General features: G+C 33.2%; 1 protein-coding gene across 3 annotated transcripts in view; it reads right to left on the reverse strand.

The window, feature by feature from the left end:
- Window positions 1-27747, reverse strand: part of LOC150107309 (transforming acidic coiled-coil-containing protein 3-like) — a 319360-nt gene that overhangs the window by 7939 nt on the left and 283674 nt on the right. For all 3 annotated transcript variants that reach the window (XM_090391174.1, XM_090391175.1, XM_090391176.1), the window contains 3 exons: window positions 26751-26862; window positions 15537-15629; window positions 2612-2718 (listed from right to left, as the gene is read on the reverse strand). In XM_090391174.1, coding sequence (XP_090247300.1) covers window positions 2612-2718; window positions 15537-15629; window positions 26751-26862 — 312 coding nt within the window. The remainder of the gene's footprint in view (window positions 1-2611; window positions 2719-15536; window positions 15630-26750; window positions 26863-27747) is intronic.

Here is a 27747-nt window from a genome sequence, read left to right on the forward strand (position 1 = left end):
ACATCTGCTTCTGACAACAACTGTTTAGCCTGAACCCAGCTTTTTGTTCTTTAGGCTTCCCTTCCATAATTCTTACCAGGAACATTCAGAAGGGAAATACTTCTTAATTTCTCGCATTCAGTTTTATTTCCCAATTATCTGGAATTTGACCCTCTGAGAAGGCCTTCTGAATTATGCAGTACAGCCATTGTAAAAATTTTATACCTCCATATTGGAGGACTTTGGTATTTGATACCGTTTTCTACTTCAAGCATGGATATGTAGTCTTGAGTGCATTCCTATTGGGAGTCCATTTCAACTTTTTCAATAGCCTCCAGAATATTTTCTTCCTCATGATATTTTCTATGTTCTTACCAAAATATCCCCAAGGCTTTTGTTTAGCTAGCTAGTTTTACAGTGCTTTGCTTTCTCACATTTATCTCTGTATTTTCTAAGAGCACAAGCTGTCTTACTTGCCAGGAACTTTCAATATGCTTTCTTCTTTTCCTACTGCTTCTTTAACTTCCTAAATATATTCATGGAGAGTTCTAATTCTTCTATCCTTACAGAAAACCTCACTACATGTGCTTCTCTGGCTAAATCAATCAATGCTTTCTTCAGGATTTGCCATTGATTCTCCAAGGTTTAGTTCTTGTTTTCAAACTCTCATTTTTTCTTGAATGGTGTTTGTATATTTGAGTCTAAAGTTCACCTGTGAAAGCTACTCAACTTTGATTCATTTCAAAACTTTCTTATAAAACTCTTCTCAATATGAAATTCAATTTTATCCTGCTCAAAACTAAATCCTCTGCAAACTCTTTTGTCCCAAATGTGGGAAAACATCACTATCAACTATAACATAGTCAATGAGACTTCTTATTTCTTGCCTCTTCTCTCCACATGAATTTGTGCACATTTTTATGTTGTAACCTGATGTTAGTAATAACTAGTCCATTTCCTAAACAGAAATCCAGCAAGCATTTACCATTATTATTAGCTTTGCTCTTTTCTCCAAATTTCCCCAAAACATTTCTGTATGCCTGGTAATCATTTCCTATTCTGATGTTTAGATCTCCAACAAGAACCAACTTTTCTTTTTTGATTGTGTCAGTTATCTTCTCTAGTGCCTCGAAAAATTTCTCCATTTCTTCCTTAGTAGAATCTTCTGTAGGACCACAGGAACAAATAAGTCTCACTGTCGAGTTCCCTATTCTGATATTTGCTGACATCACTCTACTTGATATTGCCTGCCATTCAAGAAGAATATCCTCATATTTAGTGTTGAATACTATAGCTACTCCTTTTCCTGAATTGTTATTGCCTGAATATAACATTTTGTATCTGTTGCTTTCTTCTGCTAGTCCCATTTCTTTTCTATTGATGCTTATTACATTAACAGCACCAATCTTGAACAAATCCCAGAATACATCCCAGCTCAACATCTGCTGATGTTGAGCTGGGATGTATTCTGGGATTTGTTCCAGTATCTGACTTTGCATTGTTCACCCTTGTGTTCCTTGACGAAAACACTGGGGACCTTGTTTCGAGTATATGTTTTTGACACTGTCTAAAAAATGTAGCATTCGCTGTATAAAGCATATAATACTGAACTCATTCATACATGCAATGAAAACTGAAGCATTTTCAACTTTAAGAAATAGTAAAGAAAACAAATTATGTATTTTGTTTAATATGCAATAATACTAATTTTCAAAAGTTAGCTTAAAAAAAGTCAGACAAGCAACCAAATTGCCAAGTTTCAGGAAAATTAAAAAAAAAAAAAAAAGAAAAGAAAAGAAGAAGCAAATGTGAGGGAAATCTGAAAGAAAAATATCCTAATTTTCGAGCACCTGAACATTATTACTTGAATAAATGCCAAGTAAATTAAAATACTCTTCAGTTTTCATACTTCCCTCAGAAAATATTTTCTTTATGATTTCTGTAAATTCAAATGATTTATTTTTATCATGACAAAATATTCACTGTTTCCTATAAACATTTTTAAGGAATCATTCTGTTGCATTAAAAATAATTTTACTATTACAGAATGCCACTGCAGCTACAATAAAAAGTCAAACTTAAGTACCAAAATCAAATCAAAATTAGTAGTCAAGTGTATTCTGCATACTCCTGGATTATTTTATGTATAACATGCAATTATATTTTACACATGAAACATATAACAAGTAATATCATCTCTTTTCATGCAGGAAAAGTGCATTTCTAATACCAAACATTACTATTAAGTAAAATAATATCACAGAAAACAAGTGATTTTCCTTTTATTTAAAATATAAAAATACTGAATGATTACTGCAGGATAAATATAATTAAAAACTAATCACATTCATATTATTAACTGGAATAAAAAATTTCCGAATTAATACTTGGATAAATACAAGAAAAACTAGCACACACTTCTTTAATTGCAATAGCATGTATATTTTATGGAGAGACTGCAATAGTTTTAGTAAATATGGAAAAGCAAAGAATTTCTTTCAGTTCTGTTATTATAATAGCACTCAGTTCACATAATGGTTATGCTATTTATATAATTAATTATTTCATTCACAAGTGAACTGTATATAAATGATGTTATGGCTATTAAAATGAGGGAATTATAACATCTTACCTGTCTAATTTTTCTTGAGTTCGCGACCGCAGCATCTCGTACATTTGTTCCTGCTGTTTTAATTTTGTTGTGGTTTCTACAAACTGTTGCTTCATTCTTTCTTCATTCTTAAATCAAAATGTTCATTGATAAGCTATAATGAATTTTATAAAATTCTTTTCTAAATAATGAGATGCAGTCAGAAAGAAGTGACCAATAATGAAAACATGATGTTTCATATTTCTTCTGCTGTAGTATGATATTAAACTGTGTACTAGCAGATCACCTGAAGCAATCTTAATTGGCCAATTCTGAACCACATGTACTATACTTAAATAGTTTGTGAAATTGCCATATCCACTGAGCTTGCATGGAGGTAAAAATAATTTCTATTCCTTCTTTAATGAATTAGTTGACAGAAGTGAAGCCAAGTACTTCATTAAACATCACGTTTTGAGAAAAGGATATGCCAAGTGATGCTTAATATATATATATATATATATATATATATATATTTAAATTATGCTGTTATAATTCAGTACCAATCACATATTTGAGACTGCACCTTATAAAAACTTAAAAAATTAACTTCTATTTGCTTTCAAGTAGTAATTAACAAATTGATCAGCTTAGTAACCAGATGAAATACAGGAGGATCCATTTATTGTATTAAATCACTAAACTTCTAAAGCATCGCAAATAATTTGTTTTATAGCATTATCTGCCTACAAAGGTATAGTGAATTAAATATTACACTTTTCAAAACAATTAGGGAATATTTTAGTTTCTGTCTGATAATTATAAATTTCTGCCAATAATTATAACTATTGGGTACTTTATAGATGAATAAATATGTCTTACTTATGGATAGGGTGTAATTGACAAGATATTTATTACAAATTGTGTTACATTTGTAAACTATTTTTATAATTTTATAATTTACAAGAAAACTAAAATATTCCCTAATTGTTTTGAGCAGTATATATAGTGTTATCTGAAATCTCCAACATTCATCTACATTTACTGAAAATACCTGACATATACCATAAGAAAGACAGAAAACAGACCATGTTTAAGAACATTAACAAATAATGAAAATAATCTACTAGCCAAATATATTGGGGAAGAGGAGGAAAGAAAATACATTTTCCCTCTTCATATGTAGATAACATGATCACTAAATGCAAATCTCATTCACAATGTAAATAGAGTAAAAATGTTAATTAATGGGCAATGTTTCATTCTTGTCAAAAGAGCATTATAAAGTGGGCAATATAAAGCAAAAGAAGAACACAATACATCCAATGTGCTTTCTGATGAGACTGTGTCTCACATTCCATGCAGTGTGCAGAACACTAGCTGATGCTAGTACCTTACGTGAATTTCACTACTTCTTATGCAGAAGCAGAGTCTCAAATTTGAATATGTTTGCAGTGTCATAGTCATTCAAAGCTAACTGGATTAAAGCCCTGGGACACCAGATCTGCATTTTTTTTTTTTTTTTTTTTTTTTTTAGTATTCCTCCAGAGACTCTTATGGTAATACTGGAATCCTTGCATGTAAATAATAGTGAATAGTTTATTTTCCCTCAATAGGGAACCTGGTATGATTACAAAGATATGTTGCAAAACTACTATATGGAATAGTTTTTTTCATTTGGTCATGGTTTTCTGACAAAATTTTCCAAGGTTTTCCTAATAGACCTAACCTTAGCAAAGGCCACTTAACAAATAAAAACTAGATTCTTAAAAACCACTAGATTGCTAAAAAAAAAGTATAAAAGTTTTACAGTGAATATACTGTATAATTCAGAAGGTTCCGGTCAGAGGGTTGAATTTCGGATGATTCGAGTACCATCTTATAGCACCATCTATAAAAAAGGGAGAATAAAACTGAATATGAGAATTAGAGAAATTTTCTCTACCAAGTATTCCTGGTAAGATTCTGACAAATTCTGATTTGTTTGACAAGTTCCTGACAAATAAGTCAGCTTGTGCTCTTAGAGAATACAGAGACAAATGTAACAAAGCTAAACAATGTGTAAAAGTAGCTAAACAAAAGTCATGGGAGGACTTTGGCAAGAATATAGAAAATAAATATCAAGAAGGTGGCAAAATATTCTGGAGGTTGTTGAAGAAGCTTAGGAATGGAGGAAAGAGTGCTGTAAAAGGAATTAGAGATGATAAAGGTGAAATGAAAACAGGAGAAAAAGATACCCTCGAAGTATGGAATAATTACTTTGAAAAACTTCTAAATGAAACAAGCAGTGATGACAGCACAGTGATAAAAAACACTGACCAGGCATGCAGTCAGGAATACATATCCATTCTTGAAGTAGAAAAAGCCATCAAAGGCTTGAAATGTGGAAAGGCAGCAGGAGTAGATGATATTCGACCAGAAATGCTGAAATATGGTGGTATAAAAGTCTTACAGTGGCTTTACTGCATAGTTCAGAATGCCTGGACAGAGGGACGAATTCCCAATGATTGGAGTAGAGCTCTCATAGTACCTATATATAAATAGGGAAATAAAACTGAATGTGAGAATTACAGAGGTATATCCCTATTGAGTGTTCATGGTAAGATATATGCAAGTATACTTGAGTAACGGTTGAGAAGAATTGTGGAAGAAAAGCTTGGTGAAGAACAAGCTGGATTCAGGTCAAATAGAGGATGTCAGGATCAGATCTTCACTTTACGACAAATAGTGGAGAAATCTTGGGAATATAACAAAGATTTGTATTTAAGTTTTGTCGATTTGGAAAAGGCACATGACAAGGTGCCAAGAGAGAAGCTATTCAATACGCTACAATTATATGGTGTCAATGGGGCATTATATCAAACAATACTTAGTCTTTATTTGAGTTGTAAGTCAGCAGTTAGAATTGAAGGAAGAACAGGAAGATGGTTTAATGTTAAATCTGGTGTGAGACAAGGATATATATTATCCCCTCTGTTATTCATTATCTATATAGATCACATTATGAAGGAAAGTGGTATTAAACATGATATCAAAATTGGAGATGTTAATGTCAGCTCTTTGCTTTAAGCGGACGATGTTATACTTCTAAATAAATCCGCTACAAGTCTGCAAGATTCTCTGACTAAATTGAATAACCGTTGTAAGAGATATGGTATGAAGGTCAGCAATAAAAAGACAAAGACAATGAAAATAGTCAGAATCATTGAAAATGTCAACTCTGTTGTGAATGGAGAACCTGTGGAACAAGTAAAACATTTCAGCTACTTAGGCACGATTTTTAGTAAAGATTATAAATTAAATATGGAAATAGACAACAGAATCAACAAAGCTGGTATGGTAGGAAGTCAATTGAATAAATTCATATGGAATAAAAGAGAAATTAGTCAGAACACTAAATTAGCTGTATACAAGACAGTGTTCAAACCAGTTTTAACTCATGGATCTGAGAGCTGGGTCAGAAGTAAAGCATTTGACCAAATACTAGAGACCACAGATATGAAAGTCCTGAGAAAGATTAGAGGTATGAACAGATGGCATCAATGGCAATATCATATTAAAAATGAGGATATTAGGAAAGAACTTGACATTGTCAGCATCCAGGAATGCGTTAGCAGAGCGAATCTCAGGTGGTATGATCACTTAAACAGAATGGGCGAGGAACAATTAGCAAAACAAGTGTTCTCTTCAAGTTGTTAATTCAGAAAATTTCTGAATTAACAACTAAGTTAACTCTGAAAACAACAGGATCATTTATTTTTAAATTCTACAAGTCTGATGTCATTACATTCAAGAGGAAGTCAATGAAAATGACCCAGAGGAAGACCAAGACATAGGTGGATTGATACAGTACAAAGTGCCTTAGATGATAGAAATATAAGATCTGGTAATGTTGGAGTTTTGACATGTAACAGACTGATTTGGAGTAAAATTGTAGATAGGAAGTTAGTAATGATGTAAATTTTTCATGTAGTACTATCATATCCTGTACACCCCTTGAGGGTATATGGCAGGAATTTGATGATGATGATCAATTACAGGAGTGACAAAAAACTGTAGTTTCAGAAAATTTCTGAATTAACAACTAAGTTAACTCTGAAAACAACAGGATCATTTATTTTTAAATTCTACAAGTCTGATGTCAATACATTCAAGAGTTATGACCTAAAAAAAAAAAAAAAAAGAATCAAACTAACTTGAGATTATCCCAAATTCATTTCAATGCTTTCCCCAATCTGCTGGAGAATGATTTTGCAAAAATTTCACTGCCAAATGTTTAAGCTCTTCTGAAAAAAAATTACACCTACAAGAACAAACAGAAAAATGACATGACTTGCCCCCTTAAACTGGAAAAGACCAAAGTTCAATTCTTGTCATGATGCAAGAAATCTTAAATGGACTTTCTAAACTGAAGGTGAGCCAGAAACTCTCATACAAAAGTAAATTTCCTTTCTGCAGGACAAGAAACAAACCATATAGAAATGACCATGAAAATACATTTGTAGAGTGTGTAATGCAGAATAGCCTGCAAAATTAATTCTGGGACTCCAGAGATGCCATGTAGCAAGTTTACTTGAAATTAACATATGGTTTTGATGATACTAATGGAAATCCATAGGGTTTTTTTTTTTTTTTTTTTTTTTTTTGCAATGTAGTGAAACAAAGACAAAAATCTAATCACATTGATTACTCAGTTTTAAAAACTGTGATGGGTGATGAGCATCAGCCATAGTATGCATGCTTGGTGTATCAGCAACTGACCTAACAAGCTAAAATGTCAACTTCATGCCAAAAAATTTTTTAAAATTAAAGACAAACCTTGTAGAAAACTGTGCATAGCAAAACACTTTTTTGGAAACCTTCACAGAATTATTAAATGCAATTTCATAAAAAAAAGTTGGCGAATGATGTTGTCTTTTGAAATTTTGAATATATAATAATAATACAATCTTTGGAAATGCTCTACGTAAAAGATACAAACTCTGTCCAGAAGTCTAGATTCACATTTTATCATTGCTTTTGATTAAGATTTTATGAGCCTGAGAGCTTTTTATTAATTGTTCATTAACAATACCTGTGATTGACATTATGTACAACATACAGTAACCAGAAATAGAGAATCAGTTTAATAATAATTAAAAAGTACTAATATTTCAAAATGGGATATGAATATCTTCCATGTGGAGAGAAAACTAAATCCCAGATGCATAACTTATACAACAATTCGGTTAACAATTCCAGGGGAAGTGATGCAGGAAAATCCCAGCATTGGGGCAGGTAGTAGAATACCCCAACTGCACTCCTGCATATTGTAAGAGGTGATAAATGGAGACCCAGTCACTGGGGGTATAGCCAGGCCCCCTTCGGGAGTTGGGCGAAGGGCTAATCACTCCTCCCTGTAAAAATGATTTGATTATGGAAACTGCAAATCTGGATGAACAAATGCTCCTGGCAACAGACGTAATTTGCGAGACCCCCAGAAGATGGTTATCTAGCCTGGTCTGATGTGGATAACATATATATGACACGTCAAGGGGAAAACCTTTCGGAACCCTTGTAGTTGAAAGAACCACTTATGAAGCCACAAAAAAATTTAAAGATTGGATCATGGAATGTCAGAATACTGTACCAGGTAGGAAAAACTAGGCAGGTAACAAATGAAATGGACAATTACAAGTTAGACATTTTGGGCATCGGCAAACTCAGAAGATGGACTGGTTTTGGTAGACTTATAACTAAAGACAACAAAATAATACTGTACTCCAGATCAGAGGAAAAGCATGAAAAAGGAGTTGCACTAATATTGAACCCAAAAGTAACCAAAAGCTTGATGGAATGGGAACCAGTAAACGAGAGAATTATAAAAGCCAGGTTCTATTCCAAATTTATTAAACTTTCTGTTGTGCAGGTTTATGCACCTACTAATGATGCAGATGAAAAAATAAAAGAATGCTTTTATGAACAACTACAAAAGGTAATAAATTCTATTCCAAAACACGATATGATAATACTCATTGGTGATCTTAATGCAAAAGTGGGTAAAAGGTCATGTAGAAGAAAAATCCTTAGGTTTCGAGGCTTGTGGAGACTGAAATGAAAATGGCATGATGTTTGCATCCTTTTGTGAAATGAACAACTCTGTCATTGGAGGAAGAAAATTCAAGCATAAAGGAGTACATAAATTGACTTGGATTGCACCGGACAGCAATACAAGAAACCAAATTGATCCATGCTTGATGTGAGAGTCAAACGTGGTGCAGATGTTGGTTCTGATCACTTCTTGTTAGTGACGAAGTTGAAATTAAAACTTCAAAGTGTATTAAGAAAGAAAAGAAGTTCAAGAACAGCATTTGGTATTGAAAAATTAAAAATTAAAGAAACAAGAGAAAAGTTTGCTTTGGAGATAAAGAATAGATTCAATATATTAGAAATAAGAGGAAAATCAAGATGTAACAGTAGAAAACAACAAAGTACAAGAATATTGGAAAAACTTCAGGAATACATATGATGAAGTTGCTGAAGATGTAATTGGTAAACGAAGAAAAAAGAAAAGAATGGTTAACTGCAAAAACCTGGAAGATCATTGAAGAGAGAAAAAAAGATTAAATCATTAATGAACAATACAAATTCAGAACGATTATGTAAGGTACATAGCAATCGCTATAACGAACTAAATAAAAGCATAAAGATGACTGCAAGAGCCGACAAGAGAAAATATATTGATGAATTAGCAAAAGAAGTGCAACATGCTGCAGAAAATTAACAAATTAGACAACTTTGCCAGATTATAAAACAAATCAATGGTAACAAAAAAGCAATCTCTTCCTCCATTAGAGACAAAAAATGAAAGTTATTGACGACTGACTCCAAAATTGAAGCAAGATAGAGACTATTTTGAAGAAACTTTGAATGTAAAGGTAGATGAATGTACAGGATCTCAACAGGTGCAAAATATTACAACTAGTGTAATAACCACTTTGAACATTTCTGAAGAGGAGATTTCATTGAGCAAAGTCAAAGATGCCTTGAAGGCACTAAAATCTAACCAAGCATGCGAAAATGATAATATCAATGCCGAAATGTTAAAAGCTGATCTTAACACAACTACTGCCAAATTACAAAGGTTATACAATGAAATATGGAAGACAGAAAAAATTCCTGAACAATGGAAAGCAGTAATTATAAAAATCCCCAAAAAATAGATTTGACCTAGTGTGAAAATTGGAGAGGAATAAGTTTGCTTCCAATTCCCACATAAGTTTTTACCAAAATTTTAATTAATAGATTAAAAAAGAAATCGAAAATTGACTAAGAGAAGAACAAGCAGGTTTGGTTGCAGAACTATCCAACCAAATTATATTTCTTAGAGATATAATCGAACAATGTATTTCAAGCCGCACTTTACCTAAACTTCATCGATTTCAGTAAAGCATTCGATTCAGTAAATAGAAACTTTGGAAAATATTAGAAGAATACGGAATACCTTATAAATTTCTCAATTATTAAGAATATGTATAATGGCGGCAAGTCTTGCATGGAAGTAGATGGAAAACTTTGACTTCTTTATTATTGAAACTCGAGTTAGGCAGGTTTTGTGCTATCTTGTCTATTATTTATAATTTTAATTGATTGGATTATCAAAAACTCAATTAATCATCAAAAGAGAGGAATATGTTGGGACTTTACATCCACACTGGAAGACCTCGATTTTGCTGTGACATAGTGCTCCTGTCCTCCAAGTTAAATGACTTACAGCTAAAAACTGATGACTTTGCCTGCTGCGCAGAAACTGTGGGTCTACATATAAACAAGAAGAAAACCAATGTCATGCGAATAAATGAAAACTCAAATAAAGAAATTAAGTTAAAAAATGAAACAACTGAAGATGTTAATACTTTTACATACCTTGGATCAGTAATAAATAAACAAGGTGGCACTGACGAAGACATTTTACAAAGAATTGTTAAAGAACAAAATTGTTTCAGGTAATTAAACAAATTATGGAAAGCATCAAATATTACAGTTAAAGTGAAAATAGTGTATATAAATGTATTGGGCGAGTAGTACTGTTATATGGCTCTGAAACTTGAAAACTTACCAAGGCACAAAGTAATAAATTGGACATTTTCCAAAACAAGTGCTTAAGAAGAATTTTAAAAATCTTCTAGCCAAATACAATTACTAATGAGGAACTTTTAAAGAAAACCTTCTCCAAGTCATTAGATGAAGAGATGCGCCTAAGAAGATGGAAATGGACCAGACATGTTATTCGCATGGGGAAAAACAGAATTCCCCAAGTAGCACTGAGTTGGGCTCCAGAAGAAAGATGCTCTAGAGGTCATCCAAAATTAACTCGGAGAAGAATGATGGAATCCGAAATGAAGGAGGCAAGATGGACAAGTTGGGCAGAAGCAAGAGCAGCTGTGAGGGGCAGATGGAAAACCAGCATTGCAGCCTTATGTGCCACTAGGCACGGAAAGACTTGATGATGCATGAAAAAAATTCTGTGATGTCAAGATATCACAACTATCAGATTCTGTTTAATCTGAAAGTTGTTTAAAACTTGTTAATCAGTTATAACAGGAATACTGCTCTCACTCTCTGACTTACTCCTTGTGTCAAATTGCCTCTGAGAATTAGCCCAGTGTTCCTTAAGGGATTCTGTGTCTGGCTTCAACATCATGCTGGGCCACTCTGATTTATGAGGTTTGATGTGTGTTCATTTACAAATGAACACAACCTTAACATATGTTGATGAAAAAAAGCCACTCCGAAGTGGATGAACTGATGAATACCAAAGCTACATTTTTTGCATCAAACTTCATAAATGTGGAATGGTCCAGCTTGACACTAAACTAGCTAGTGAATCCACTGAAGAAACATTGAGTTACTTCTTTGTAGTAGTTTTTGGCACAAGTTCAGAGGCCTGAACCCATATTACTTTGCTGACTTGAATTAAAACAATAAATTCAAACACCTGGGAGACTGTAATTTTAAATAACCAAGTTTCTCCCAGAGGCCAGCTCTTTTCAGCTAAACAGATTGTAATAGTTCTGATATCACACTAATTCTGGCAAGCATAGTTTGCCCTAGGACTGTTATTACTGTTGTACACCTCTGAATCAAAAAATTAAAATAATCAAAGAAAATGTGTTGAACGATTTGCAATTCTAAATTATTGCATAAAATAATTATTACCAAATATGATTTAGCATAATCTAAATCTACATACTTTGTAGATTATATAGCATGTAAACACACAAAAATGTAACAAATTATAAGAAAACTTATTTGAAAACATTCACAAAATTAGAATAATACGAAAATAAATGAACAAAATTACAAGCAAAGAGAAACGACATGATAATTAGTATTTTGTTGTCCCCCCCCCTAGCTTTTATGGCTATTCATAGTCAGGCATATTATTTACTAGCAGTTCACAATCTTTTTTTTTTTTTTTTAATCAAAACATGCCCATATAGTCTGCAGATTAGAAACAAGTTCATTTTTGTCTCTTGGGAAAACTTCTTGAAGACATTTCTTCATAATTCCCTACAAATTCTCAATGGGGTTTAAATTTGGTGAGTTTGTAGGTCAAGGAATTACATTGACTTGTCTTTTTTTTGAGCCATCTAGTAGTGGTCTTCAAAGTGACAAGAAATTGAATCTTGTTAAAAGAGGAAATCACCATCCAAAAAATCTTCTGATGCCAGTAACATAAAGTGCTTAAGAATTTCTTGGTACACTTGAATTGACTCTTTTGTACACAATACACAACCTACCTGGATCCCCTGTGGTCATACAAGCCCATATCATGACAGAGGTTACAAATTTCACTGAACGTTTCATTCATTCTTTATCAAATTTTTTTGCTTAAGATGCTAAACACATGATCACTGATGACCATGGGACACACAAAACATACTTTCATTGCTAAAAAGTACCTTTTTTCAGTCCTCTTGACCCCACAACATTCTTTGCTTACACCATCACACTCAAGCTGCATTTTGATTTAGAAACATTCCTACCTAGTTCTTTCCATTTCCTGTGAAAATACCTTACACTTCGGAAACGGTTTTTCTTCAATCTCGTCTCATCTCTTGATGTAGTTATTACCTTTCAACTGCTATTGCAGTGATTATTTTGAAAATAAGTTATTAGAATGCTGTCTCAATATTCTACTCACATGTGCTTGAGAACATTTCAATTCCTTAGCTACAAACTTTTAAGTTTGGCCTTTTTTGTGTAGAAACGCAAACAGTTCCTCACACAAGAGTCAGTCCTGCAGCCACTGAAATATATGCTCTTCTCAAAACCAATTGGAAAAAATTTGGAATATTCTAATATTTTGAACGAAGTTTAAAATTATTCTAATTTTGTGAATATTTTCAAATGACAGTTTCTTATAATTTATATTACATTTTGATGTGTTTAAATGGTGCATGAATTTAGATGATGCTAACTCATGTTTGGTAATAATTATTTTCTATGCAATAAATTAGAACTGTAAATCATTCAACATTTTCTTTGATTATTCTAATTTTTTGATTCGGAGGTGTGCAAGTTTCTCCCCCCCCCCCCAAAAAAAATGTTTAGCTTAATTAGTGTTTAATTAATTAATTCTATATTTACTGTGAATGTATTACTGAGTTGTGTTTTCAATTAGTTTCAATTAGCTGAAAGTAAAAACTTGATGTGTGTGTGTGTAAATCATAAACAGTGAAGAGCCAACATATCTTCAACTTTGCAATGAAAATTATTAAATGAAAGAATAAAAACATCCATTATTATTTTACACCTAAGAAGAAAAATATTGTTTACCTTTTGAAACTTGAGATGTTTTGAAAGTGAATGAAAGCTTATGGGTTTGGCACATGGAGTTACTGTGGTACTCCATTTGCCAAGAATCACAAAATTCATGAAAAATAATTCATGAATATTTTCACATTTTGCTCTTCTAAGGCACTTCTGATTGAATCAACCTAACTACATTTTGGTCTTCCTCTGGGTCTCTTTCCTACCATCTTGGCATAAAGAATAAAAACATCCATTATTATTTTACACCTAAGAAGACAAAAATTGTTTACCTTTTGAAACTTGACATGCTTTGAAAGTAAATGAAAATTTAGACTTGGCACATGGAGTTAATGTGGTACTATATTTAAAAGGCATGAATTGTCATTTGCCTTTTATGCTTCTGATTAATTGCAGTGTTACTGGCTTGACAGCATAACTATTGGTTCTCAACAGGTACTGGGCAAAACCTTCTAAACACCAAACCAGTTCATGTTTGAAAAATGTATTTTCCCTTAAGAGTCTGCCCAAAGATTGCATTCTAGCAATGTTTCTGATGTCTTTTGATATAATTTAAAATAGATAAAAATCTGTTAGTAACATCGAAATTGATATTTATCATCCTACCCCCTTTCCCCAATAATAATTTTTAAAGTTGAAATATTCTGGCTCTTTTCTTTAATTAGAAGAGTTCAACATCTTTATAGTCAACCTTCTCCCCCAACTCTCTCTCTCTCTCTCTCTGAGAGGCTGTTAGTTGAAATATATTTTAAGATTTTGTTACACAACAAGTTGAATGACATCTGACATGATTTAATATCTGAAGATAGCAAATAGATCATTTTCATCATCATCAATTTCCTGATATGTATCCCCAAGGGGTGTCCAGGTTACAATGACAGCACCACATGATCAAGTTTACACTATTATTAATGTCATATCAACAATTTTCCTCCAAATCAAATCTGTTACTTGTGAGCACTCCAATATTTTCATATCTAACATTTTGCTCTTCTAAGGCACCTCTGACTGAATCAACCTACCTAGACTTTGGTCTTCCTCTGGGTCTCTTTCCTACCATCTTGGCATTAAACACCTGTTCTGGTAACCTTTTTTCAATAATTCTATTTAGTGGCCTTATCACCTCAGATTGGCTCTGTTTCTTCATTTGTAATATGATTCTGCCATTGATGCCATCAGTTCACTCTCCTGAGTTTTCTCAGAACTCTCATATCTGTGATTTCTCTAGTTTTTTGATCAAGTGCTTTACTTCTAACCCAACTCTCAGATCCATACCTTGAAACTGGTTTGAACACAGTATACTGCTAGTTTGGTATTTTGACTAATTTCTCTTTTATTCTATATAAATTTATTCAGTTGGCTACCCACCATACCAACTTTTGCTTATTCTGTTGTCTCTTTCCAGATTTAAAGTGCCATCTCCACTAAAAAACTGTGCCTAAACAACTGAAATATTTTACTGGTTCTATAGGATCTCCATTCAGAATGCAGCTGAATTTTTCTATGCTCCTGTCTATTTTCATAGATTCGGTCATTTTATTGCGGATTCTCATGACAAATTTGTTAGATTTTATTCAATTTAGTTAGAATCCTGGAGACTAACTAGAAGTGCAAGTCTCCATTATTCACTAACTAAATAACTCCAGGATGTTGTACTCCTAAACACACTTGTGTTTACATCATCTACATTAAAGCAGAGGGTAAAGTTTGACATCTCCAATTCTAACATCAGGCATGATACCACTTTCTTTCATAATCTGATCTACATAGATAATGAATAAGAGTGGAGATAATGATGTGCATCCTTGTCATTAGTTATTAGGACTTTTAGTTGCTATCTGAACATAAAATCCTCAGTACTAACATTGTTATTCCAAATAAGTGATCACCCCCCCCCCATACACACAGAATCAAAAGGAAGTCACACACAACATCACTGTATAACATTTAAAGTTCAAATGAAGCTGATGTTTCATTTTCAATGCCATAACAAAATCTGAAGCTTTTGAAACTGGAAGAACCAGTGTAGCTGGTTCTTCAAATTTCAAGTTTTAAAGCTGTAGAAGATGTAGTATCTTTTATGATTTTTTTAAAAATGTCATCTATACAATACAATGAATGAAAAAAAAAAAAAAAAAACTATTAAAAATACCTGCTTATAACCCTCTAAAACTGTTTTCATTTTTTCATATCGACGATGTAAGTCAGAAAATGCTGTTTCTACACTCTGCATATCCTCAAGAGCCTACAAAATGTTCAGATAAAATAACACTACTAAGTTTTGAAATTAAACCTGAATTTGAAATAAATACTTCATTCAATTAACAAAATCAATATAAAAATGTTATTGTTTGAATATCTCTGCATGCTTAAGGCAGGTTATAATTAGATGTAATTATTATAATTACTCTATTAATGTGATAGCAATTATTTTCAGTTTTACAAAGCAAACTCAAAAAATGTACTAATAATTACAAAGCTGGTCAGGCTGCCTCTACAATTCTGAAGCCATTCATGATACTACTTCCTCACATCATTGATTGATCCACATTGTTTGCTTCAACTAATTGTAACCCTCATCAGCAGTGTCAGCCATGCAGTCTACAGAGCAAATCTGCTGCATTACTTTTATTAAGCTGGATTATTTAGAAATAGCAAGTAATTTCATAAGCATTTGTATTTATTTTTTAATCTACATTCATCATAGATAATATGTATTGTTTTTATAAAAACAACCAGAGAACAACAGTTAATTAGGTATAAATATGATTTTGCTAACTATACTTTATATTACACTTAAAAAAGGAAATTTAGATCACAATTTATAACCAATTACAAACATACACGGGTTACAGAAATTCACCTGGCACAAGCAAGTTGTTATCACAGAAAAGCAGTGAGTAAATTTTCAGTCTCATTTTAAATGCATCCAAATTACATTCTTTTCTTTGCATAATTCCCCCCCCCCTGGATTTTACAAAAATCTGTCACTAAGTTACTGGATCATGGGTGACTGCCAAAGAACTTATTAAAGTTTCATTTCCAACCAGAAAATAGCAACTTATGTAATTTATTTAACAATTCCTCGCCAGGTTGTTTGCACAATGATACTGTCTTACTGCAACAGATGGCACTAACTATGTATCTGTTATGAACTGAAGTCGACCCAGCCTTTGCAAGTTAATGTTGAAAAAGTCAAGAATTCTCGAACAATTTATTTTGCGTAACTTGCAAGTCATCATTCTTCTGACAAAAATCAGGGTTGGCATTAAACAATTAAAAAAAAAAAATACTTCAACAAGATCCATTTTCATTTGTTTCAATGTCAAAAGTGAATGTCTTGAAAGAAATTAGAAAAACTCCAAAATTTTTAAATAAACAGCCTTGGTCTATGCAATAGATTCAGATAATGCATGCAGAGAGGTGTTTCAATGTTGAATAAAAAAAATAATATAAAATAATACATGAAGGAATAATATATTCAATAAAAAATATTCAGCGAAAATGGTTCAGAAATTGCTCAGAGCTGCCTCATTATTTGATACTTTCAACTGGCCTGAAGATCTGTAAATTAAGATTCTGGGTAAACATTTCAGCAAATATTTTGATGATTATGAAAAGAAGTTTCAATACATTTGATGAAAGGCCAGTATGAGTTCAAACAGGTTTCTATTTCTCTGAATAATGTTTGAAATTGCAGTCACGGTATACCAGTAAGGGGTGCTTAAGGGTCAAAGCTATATAACTGAGAGGAGACCTCCATATAGCCTTTAAAGGAATGCGGAGAACTGACCAGGTCTTCTGACTTAATGTCCAATACTCACCTTCTCATGGTGCACCCTGTTGGGTATCTACCTGGATACTGAATGAACGAGGATGGGCTGCCAATTTGTGATTTAGTTGACCAAATTGTATTCTTATAGGCTTAAACCAAAATACAAAATGATGATATAACATGACAAAATTTCATGCTGGCTGGGGCATCGCCCGGTTAAACAAGGGCTACGTTGTTTTCGCCAGGGAACCAGGGCAAACAGCGAAAAGTCAGCTACTGGAACAAATCTGAAAACACACCCCAACTCAACATCACCAGAGTTAAAGATCGGTGCTATCAACATAAGAAGCCTGAATGACAAAGAAATGGAGCTAGCTGAGGAATTAGATAAGTACCAGATCGATATAATTCGGGTGACTGAAACAAAAAAGACAAAAACTGGTGAGATCTTTCTGAGCAATAAATACAAAATGTTATATTCAGGCAATGGCAATCAGGGAAAAGAAGGAGTAGCCATAGTATTCAACACTAAATATGAGGCTAATCATCTTGATTGGCAGGCAGACTCAAGTAGAGTGATGTGGGCAAATATCAGAATGGGGAACTGGACAATGAGACTTATTTGTGCCTATGGTCCCACAGAAGGTTCTACTAAGGTCGAAGTGGAGGAATTTTTTGAGGCTCTAGAGAAAGCTACTGACACAATGAAAAAGGAAAAGTTAGTCCTTGTTGGAGATCTAAATAGCAGAGTAGGAAATGATTGTCAGATATACAAAAATATTTTGAGAAAATTTGCAGAAAAGAGCAAAGCTAATAATAATGGCAAATACCTCTTGGATTTCTGCTCAGGACATGGACTGGTTATTACTAACACCATGTTCCAACATAAAAATTTGCACAAATTCACATGTAGAGACAAGGCAAGGAATAAGAAAAGTCTCACTGACTATGTTATTGTTGATAGTGATGTTTTCTCCCTGGTGCAGGACACCAGAGTGTACAGAGGATTTGAAATTGAAAATGATCACTATTTAGTGTTGAGCAGGATAAAATTGAATTTCATATTGAAAAGAATAACATGTAAGAAAGTTTTAAAGCGAATAAAAGTTGAGCAGCTCTCAGATGTGAACTGTAAACTAAAATACACAAAAATTATTGGGAAAAAAAATTAAAGAGTTTGAGAACAGTAACCAAACCTTGGAGATTCAGTGGCAAGCCTTGAAGAAAACACTGATTGATTCAGCCAGAGAGTCATGTGGTGAGGTTGTCTGCAAGGAAAGAAAAATTAGAACTCCATGGTGGACACAGTAAGTTAAACAGGCAGTGAAGGAAAAGAAAGCATATCAAAAGTTCCTGGCAAATAAGTCAGCTAGTGCTCTTATAGAATACAGAGACAAATGTAAGAAAGCTAAACACTATGTAAAACTGGCTAAACAAAAGTCATGGGAGGACTTTGGCAAGAACATAGAAAATAAATATCAAGAAGGTGGTAAGATATTTTGGAGGTTGTTGAAGAAGCTTAGAAATGGAGGAAAGAGTGTTGTAAAAGGAGTTAGAGATGATAAAGGTGACATGAAAACAGGAGAAAAAGATATCCTTGAAGCATGGAGTAATTACTTCGAAAAATTGCTAAATGATACAAGCAGTGATAGCAGAGTGGTAAAAAACACTCAACAGGCATACAGTCAGGAATACATATCCATGTTTGAAGTAGAAAAAGTCATCAAAGGCCTGAAATGTGGAAAGGCAGGAAGAGTACATGATATTCGACCAGAAATGCTGAAATATGGTGGTATAAATGTCTTACAGTGGCTGCACTGCATAGTGTTCAGAAAGCCTGGACAGAGGGACGAATTCCCAATGATTGGAGTAGAGCTCTCATAGTACCCATATATAAAAAGGGAAATAAAACTGAATGTGAGAATTACAGGGGCATTTCATTACTGAGTGTTCCTGGTAAGATATATGCAAGTATACTTGAGAAAAAGTTGAGAAGAATTGTGGAAGAAAAGCTGGATTCAGGCCAAATAGAGGCTGTCAGGATCAGATCTTCACTTTACGACAAATAGTCGAGAAAGCATGAGAATATAACAAAGATCTGTATTTAAGTTTTGTCGATTTGGAAAAGGTATATGACAGGGTACCAAGAGAGAAGCTATTCAATACGCTATAGTTATATGGTGTCAATGGGGTATTATATCAAACAATACTTAGTCTTTATTTGAGTTGTAAGTCAGCATTTAGAGTTGAAGGAAGTACAGGAAGGTGGTTTAATGTTAAATCTAGTGTGAGACAAGGATGTACATTATCCGCTCTGTTATTCATTATCTATATGGATCACATTATGAAGGAAAATGGTATTAAACATGATATCAGAATTGGAGATGTTAATGTCAGTTCCTTGCTTTATGCGGACGATGTTATACTTCTAAATAAATCCGCTGCAAGTTTGCAAGATTCCCTGACTAAATTGAATAACTGTTGTAATAGATATGGTATGAAGGTCAGCATTAAAGAGACAAAGACAATGAAAATAGGTAGAATTGTTGAAAATGTCAATGTTGTGAACGGAGAACCCATGGAACAAGTAAAACATTTCAGCTACTTAGGCACGATTTTTAGTGAAGATGGTAAATTAAATATGGAAATAGATAACAGAATCAACAAAGCTGGTATGGTTGGAAGTCAATTGAATAAATTCATATGGCATAAAAGAGAAATTAGTCGGAACACTAAATTAGCTGTATATAAGACAGTGTTCAAACTAGTCTTAACTTATGGATCTGAGAGCTGGGTCAAAAGTAAAACACTTGACCAAAGACTAGAGACTGCAGATGTGAAAGTCCCAAGAAAGATTAGAGGTGTGAACAGATGGCATCAATGGCAATATCATATTAAAAACGAGGATATTAGGAAAGAACTTGACATTGTCAGTATCCAGGAATGCATTAGCAGAGCTAATCTCAGGTGGTATGGTCACTTAAATAGAATGGGCGAGGAAAGATTAGCAAAACAAGTGTTCTCTGCAAGGTTGGTAGGAAAACGACCCAGAGGAAGACCAAGATATAGGTGGAATGATACTGTACAATGTGCCGTAATCAACAGAAATATAAAATCTGATAATGTTGGCGTCTTGGCAAGTAACAGACTGATTTGAAGGAAAATTGTAGATAGGAAGTTAGTAGTGATGTAAATCTTTCATGTAATACTATCACATCCTGTACACCCCTTGAGGGTACATGGCAGGAATTTGATGATGATGATGTGTACCAGTAAATACATCGTTATGTAAATGAGGTTTAAGTCAAATAAATCTAATAAAAGGGAAGTTAAGGTCATCAATAAATCCTTTCACCCAAATGATTTTTTGGGATACATATGGCCTTTCTCTGCATGACTTTATTCCAGAAAAATCAGTTCATAAGTGGCATTGCAACCAAGACACAATGGAGGACATATGAAACCATTATGAATTGTAAATGTCAGTTTCATACATTTCAAACTACATTAAGGGAAAGGATATTTCTGTATAATTAAGTATAATTGTAATGTGTAGTAAGAATTAAAAAATGTATTATTACTTTGTTTCTGTCATCATAATTTAAAACATCTCCTATAACAATATTTATATAAAGCAGACATGCAGATATCTTGGTTGAATAAAATGTTTTGGTGGTAGATTTAAGCTGCATTTCTGGAACCCTATGTATGATGCATTCAAGTTTTGAATGAAATTATTATTTTCTTTTTTTCATGTGGTAGTCAAAGGTTGCAAAACTAGCATATTAGCTATATGGATGGGGTAACAGATAATACCCCACTCTAAGGATCAAACAGTGCTTTTTCATGAATTAAAAGGATGGGATGGGAATGAATTTCAAGGACAGCTATATGAAGATGAGAAATAGGGCCAAGTTTGTTGCTACTAAAGATATTCAGGTTATACATGAAAATGCACATGTGATGGCTAAGGACTTGTCTATGTTGAATTGGATTTTAACAGTGTTGATGCGAACACAGGTTGATAAGAAAATAACTATTTATTAACTTAAAAGCTAATATTTTGCTGGTATTATATCCAGCATCTTCAGAGCACACAAACAAAGTTTGTTACAATAGCGAGACAACCACAATCCGGTATAACAGTGGGACTAGTATAAGTAATTGCAGCGTGCAACACAAGCCTATAGTCCTAATTAGGCACCATCTAAGTTAAAAAAAAGTAGTCCGAAGTTTTGAAAAATACTAATCCAAATAGTAGTCTTTGAAAGTTTTGGAAAAAAAAGGAATTTGGTCTTAGGATGACACTCTCCCAAATCTTTGGTAGATTTATACAGCCATACTTGTTGAGGTTTAAAGTATGTTTTAAGGCTTCTGTTGATTCCAGGAACAACCTCTCTGATTTGTAAAAGCTTCTGTGCAGTACTTGTGTTTTATTCCAATTGCGTGCAGGGGTATCCAAAGCATGGTCTGCCAGACCTGACTTGCCATAGTGCAAGTGCTGGATATATATATATATATATAAATTTTTTTTTTTTGGCAAGTTGGGTCTGGCAGACCATGCTTTGGATACTCCTGCACATAGGATCAATTGGAATAAAACAAAAGTACTGCACAGAAGCTTCTACAAATCAGAGAGGTTGTTCCTGGAATCAATAGAAGCCTTAAAACACTCGAAACCTCAACAAGTATAGCTGTATAAATCTACCAAAGATTTGGGAGACAGTCACCCTAAGACCAAATCTCCCCCCCTCCCTTCAAAACTTTCAAAGACTACTATTTGGACTAGTATTTTTCAAAACTTAGATGGCGCCTAATTAGGACTTTAGTCTTCTGTTGCATGCTGCAATTACTTATACTAGTCCCACTGTTACACCGGATTGTGGTTGTCTCACTATTGTAACAAACTTTGTTTGTGTGCTCTGAAGATGCTGGATATAATACCAGCGAAATATTAGCTTTTAAGTTAATAAATAGTTATTTTCTTATCAATCTGTGTTCGCATCAATACTGTTAAAATCCAATTCAACGTGTGATGAACACATAAGCCTTTCCACATGATTAAAGGACTTGTCTAATTTCTGCAACATAGCAATGTTGATGGGAGGTACAATGTCTTTATTATCTCTACTTGTTATTTATTGGGTTTGTGTTCTGTTTCATGCACTAAGATTTTTGAGGGAGGGATTTAGTTACTTTCATTTCGCTTCTTTTTTTAAACAGGTGTAAGTGGAATGCTGTAGTTGTAGAGGTGCTTAGAAGGCTAATAATTTACTCGAAGTACACTGGATCATAGTAGTTGCTTTCTACTTGATCACATAAAATGATTGCAGTATATATGAAAGTCTATAAGAATTACTTGATAGGAGATTTTGAGGCTAATGATGGAATGGAATTTTATTATCATTGCATCACCTTCCAAGGAGTTAGGAGACTTACTGTAAGTGGTCCACTCAAATTAACATCGTATTTATTATACTGAAGCTTAACCTCAACACTCAGTATTCACAACATTGGTAATGCACTCCACTCATCACAACTCTCCATGTAAAATATCTACTCCTCACAAACCACTTCAACACACCTTCACAAATAATCTTATGATCAAGAAGGCAACTTCCAGAGTTGCCTTCTTGTTCTTTCCTTCTCACCTTCCACTCTTTTTATAATCCTTTCTGTATTAATTCCATAAAATTTCCTCACTAAATAAAACATCTATTATATCACATCTTTTCTGCCTCTTCAAACTTTGCAATTTACATTCCCTCATCTCAATTACAACAGCCTACCAGCGATATGAATTCGGTCATAAGCACATGCTGTGCAATGCAGTAATTTTCCGTCTTAGATAAGATTAGTTCTTTGCAAATTTAGTGCTGAAGGTAATAATAAACCTACCATATAATGGACAAGTGTACTGTTAGATAATCCAGAAACCCTGTTCTAAATATGGATTTTTTCCCCTTCAGGCTTCTGGTAATAATGTAGTGGGCACACAATGAGAAAAATAATCTACCATCTAAAAACTAACACTCACATCACAGTGAGATTTAAACCCACAATTTATAGATGGTAGAGCAAAAATAATGTTTACTTTAAAGAATTCAAAATAATTATTTAGCCAAAATGAATTCAGTGAAAGGTGGTATTCAGGAATGTTAAATCTGTGCCCAAATGGTGTTGGTGTAATGCTATATGTGCAGATATCTTCCATGTGTTTATTTTCTCATGCATTAGTCTGTTACTGCAAAAGATACATATTAAAATATCCAGAAATAAAAGGATTCTGTCTTTTATTTGAAGTGTGAAACACAGTCTAGAATATAAACTCTTTAAATAGGAATTAAATTCAATAAGTTCTTCCTTCGAAAGCCTATCATTCAAAAGATGCCATGTAAATATTAATAAGCTGTAGTAAGACTAACAATTCCACTGCCAAGCCTATTTTATTTTCCCTTTCATAAATTTTTTGGCATATGGAAAAAAAATATTTAAACAATATTAAGAGTCTGAAGGTGTCTGGTGTGAAAAGCTCAAATAATAATAATTAGGATTTCATCTCTGAACTGTGATTAGGCTTGACCATTACAGACTACCTAAGAAGTCTGTAGGGTCCAGGATTATGTTTTCTTTCTCTAGAACTTCTAATGTAAGAATTAATCTTTCCAATGCACAGCTTGGATATGTATTTTGATAAGTTATATGCCGAAGAATACCTATCATCTCTGGGTGAAATGGCATTTTTGGTATGACTAGATATTTTGAAATTTATTGCTTTTTAATCCTTTTTGACCAGCACTCATGGAACATAATCCTGTAAGCACTGCTCTGGTCAACTCACCATAGCAATTATTTTGGTCACCAAGATATGACCAAAAAAACCACAATATGATGCTATGCAAAAAAGAAATTCGCTATATTCAACTACATTCATCTGTAATAGCTCATCGATTTTGGTCATATAAGTATAATACTAGTTTCATTTTAGTTTATTATTTTATTAATAATTAATTATTACGATTGAGAATTTAATTTATTATTTTATTAATAATTAATTATTAAGATTGAGAATTTTATTTTATTTATTTTATTAATAATTAATAGTTTAATACTAAGGCAAGTGGTGTGAAGTCATGAGCCTCTATATACAAGTAGCCCAGTCGTGAAGTTACTTCACATGCAAAATTTATCTGCTTACATTCAGATAAAGGATTAAACTAAAAATATAATTTCTTGGCATCTTTAATTTATAGTATAACCAAATGAAAAAACTTTCAACATGCCATGTGTTTGTCTTTCACCACCATTACATAATATTATAACAACCTGAAGCTGTAATCCATTTTAACATTTTACAAAATAAATTAATAAATAAATAAATTCTGAAAGCAAAAATTTTGTTTAAGCATTTTACTAGGCATGTGAGCTCCCTTCATTAGCAGTATGTGCATGCAACATAGCTTAGAGGGAATGCTGATGGAGGTCAATATTAAAAAACTTAGTGTTGCATAGGATATTATGACAGTAATGTAAAATTATCATGTAATGCTAAATTCCTATGAACAGTTATCCTGCAAATTAGGCTTACCTGTCAGGAATCAAATAGTCAGATCTCATATTTCAGTTTTCTAGGGCACTTTGAACCACATCAATCCACCTACATCTCAGATTTCCAACAGGGATTTTAACTGCCACCCTGGTATCAAACACTTATTTTATTATCCCTTCCTCACACATGCAAGTTTAAGTGGCCATCTTAGATTAGCTCTGCTCACACTCTTTATTTTTATTGATGGCAAGTTCCTTCCTAATAATTTTTATTTGAAACAAGATTCTGCCATTGATGGCATCTATTCACAAACTTGGAGAAAATTTTCAATATAATTTCTCTTTTGAAATTACACCGAAGTCCACAGGAAAGTTCGGATTTTTCTATTCTCACAAAAATTTCACCACATGCATTGCTCTGGTTCATATTTTACATAAGATCTCTATAGGTTTTGTTTTCACTTTTCTCTAAGAATATTCATTTGCATCTAGAGTTCACTATTATTAGCTTTGTTCTTTTCTCCAAATATTTCCAAAGCATTTCTATATACCTCATATTCATTTCCTACCCTGCTGTTTAGATTTCCAACAAGGAATTTTTTTCTTCTCCCTTTATATAAGTTGCATGCATTCTCTAAGAATGACTCAAAAAAAAAAAAAAAAAACTTCAACTGCTTCCTTAAAGAAACTTCTGTGGAACTATGTACAAACAAGTCTCACTGAAATCTGCTGTTGAATTTGTCTGCCATTCAACAATTTTGTCTTTGTGTTGAATGCTATAATTAAATCTTTTGCAGTTTCATTTGTTTTAAATGATCTTACAGTGATGATGCCTACCTTCAAATCCTGATGAACAATGAATTTGAGTGTCAATGGCAGCGAGTTCTTCAGCGGCACAAATTCCTAAAAAGAAAGAACAAATAGCTTTTCCCAGCAATTCAATCTATAGTAGCAAAGTCAAGTCATCAAATTCACCTATAATGATACCTTGGTGGAAAATTTCCAAAGTTGGAAGACTTTGAAGACATATTTAAAGTTAAGGCAGTGATTATAAGGTCAAAGAGATGGTGTATTTTAATTTTCTGAAATAGATGAGATGGGATGCAGTGCTTTAGTAAAAGCAGACAAAGTTCTTTTACTCTTCATCGTTGGATCCAACTACAAAAAAGGAGGAACACTACAGACGGAGTCATATGCTCTTAACATGGATTGAGAGTATTATGTTTAGGTATTAAGGATATATACCATTCCTTTCTTCATTATATAGAATTCATTAATTTAATGCAGTTTTGATATCTAGTAAAGACCCAAACAGGGATAAGAATTTTTGTCATCTCATGTTTACTGTATTGTATTCAAGATTCAGTGACTAGATAAAATCATTTATTAATAAAATGATTTTATCTGGTCACTAGTTTCTTAACAGAGGTTGTATGGTTTAAGCAACAGCAACGTAGGCTATGAGATGAAGTGTATTATGCTTGTATTTGGGAAATATGTTTCAGTTAAAGCAAAGCACTTTGCATAAAATCTGCATTACAAAATGGAAAATGCATAGAATCTTATGCTAGTCATAGATTCAGTATCAGATGTGAGTGGCAAGAATACTGCTTCACCCCATAGTGTTAGTTGAAAACCATGAATATTTGAGTCTGAGCTACGTCTACACAGTCTTTTCTTCTTAACCAGCAGAGTGGAACTTTAGTGACTTCCAGATCCCTGTCCTTCCAAGATCAGACATCCAAAACTAAAAGAAATCCTCTAAATTAAAACTGATAACCTCTCATTTCACGCCTATGAGAAGACACACAAGAATACAAATGAACCTCTTCTCCTTCACTTGCTCTATTTCCTCCTTTTAAAATCATTTGCTTGAAAGGGTGAAAAGAGAGAGAAACGAGTTCCATATCATGGCTATGTTATTAGAGCTGGTCAATTTCAGATTTATCTTATAATGAAAAATCTGAACATGCTTTTACAATTTTAGATGCTTTAATAACTAAGAAATTACTAACTTGCTGCACAGTAAACTTAATATTTTACCTGGTCTCTTTCTTTTGTTAATTTCTGACTATCAGTTGTCATTTCTATTCTTTCTTGATCTTTTGCTAATTTATAGGATGCAAATACCCTTATCAATTCTTCTGTCACCTCCCTAAAAAAAAAAAATAAATAAAACATCATTCTAATCTGTTGGTCAATATATATTTGACAGTTTTACTTAATACACTGGTGTCCAAAAGCTAAGGACGAACTGCATTTCTACCTGTATATGAAAAAATTTTCATGACTACAGCCAAATATGGACATATATTTATTGCCACCATACTAATAAATTATATTACACAAAAAATGTGTTATAAATTTCATACAAATTAAATTACAATATGTTTTTGGTTAAAGTTACAAATTTCCTAAGGACATAAGGAATTAATATACAGTGCTTACAGAAAACTAAGCAGAGAGAGATTTCATTATGGAACGTGTCCATCCTGAACTGCAATGCAACTCTCAACTGGGGAGCCTGCTGGCCATTCGATTCAATTAATATCCTCAATCTCCAGAAGTATCTCCACTGCTCGTGTACAACTCAGTGTGGCAGAGTCATCCATGAACATGATGCTGAAAACTTCATTGCAATATCATGCACTAGTCAGGTCCTTTTTCTGGCACTTGTAGCTTAGTGTGTCATTAAGCATAATGCTTGTCCATATCCTGACCCTAAAACTGCTGTATCTATCCCTTTCAAGAACATTTCTGTGATGATAAGCAGTACCACTTTCAAGCCAGATCAAGTGTCATCTTAGAAGATGACACTTGAACAATTTTGACATCTCATTATTCACCAATCTTCTTGAACACCTTTGGTCTAATTGAAGTGGAATTTTCTCTAGTATCTCAGCCCTATTTTCAGTTTACCATGAAGTAGGATTATTTCATTTGGTAAGGCAATCTTTACAAGCAGAGTGCAGAACTATGAGCTCTTCCCAGCCAACTACTTTATAGATATAGAGATGTTTGCAAAAAAGATTCCTTAAAT

Source organism: Typopeltis vanoorti, chromosome 4 (assembly GCF_054136105.1).
Source record: "Typopeltis vanoorti isolate ZY-2024b chromosome 4, IOZ_Tvanoo_1.0, whole genome shotgun sequence".
Taxonomy (NCBI): Eukaryota; Metazoa; Arthropoda; class Arachnida; order Uropygi; family Thelyphonidae; genus Typopeltis; species Typopeltis vanoorti.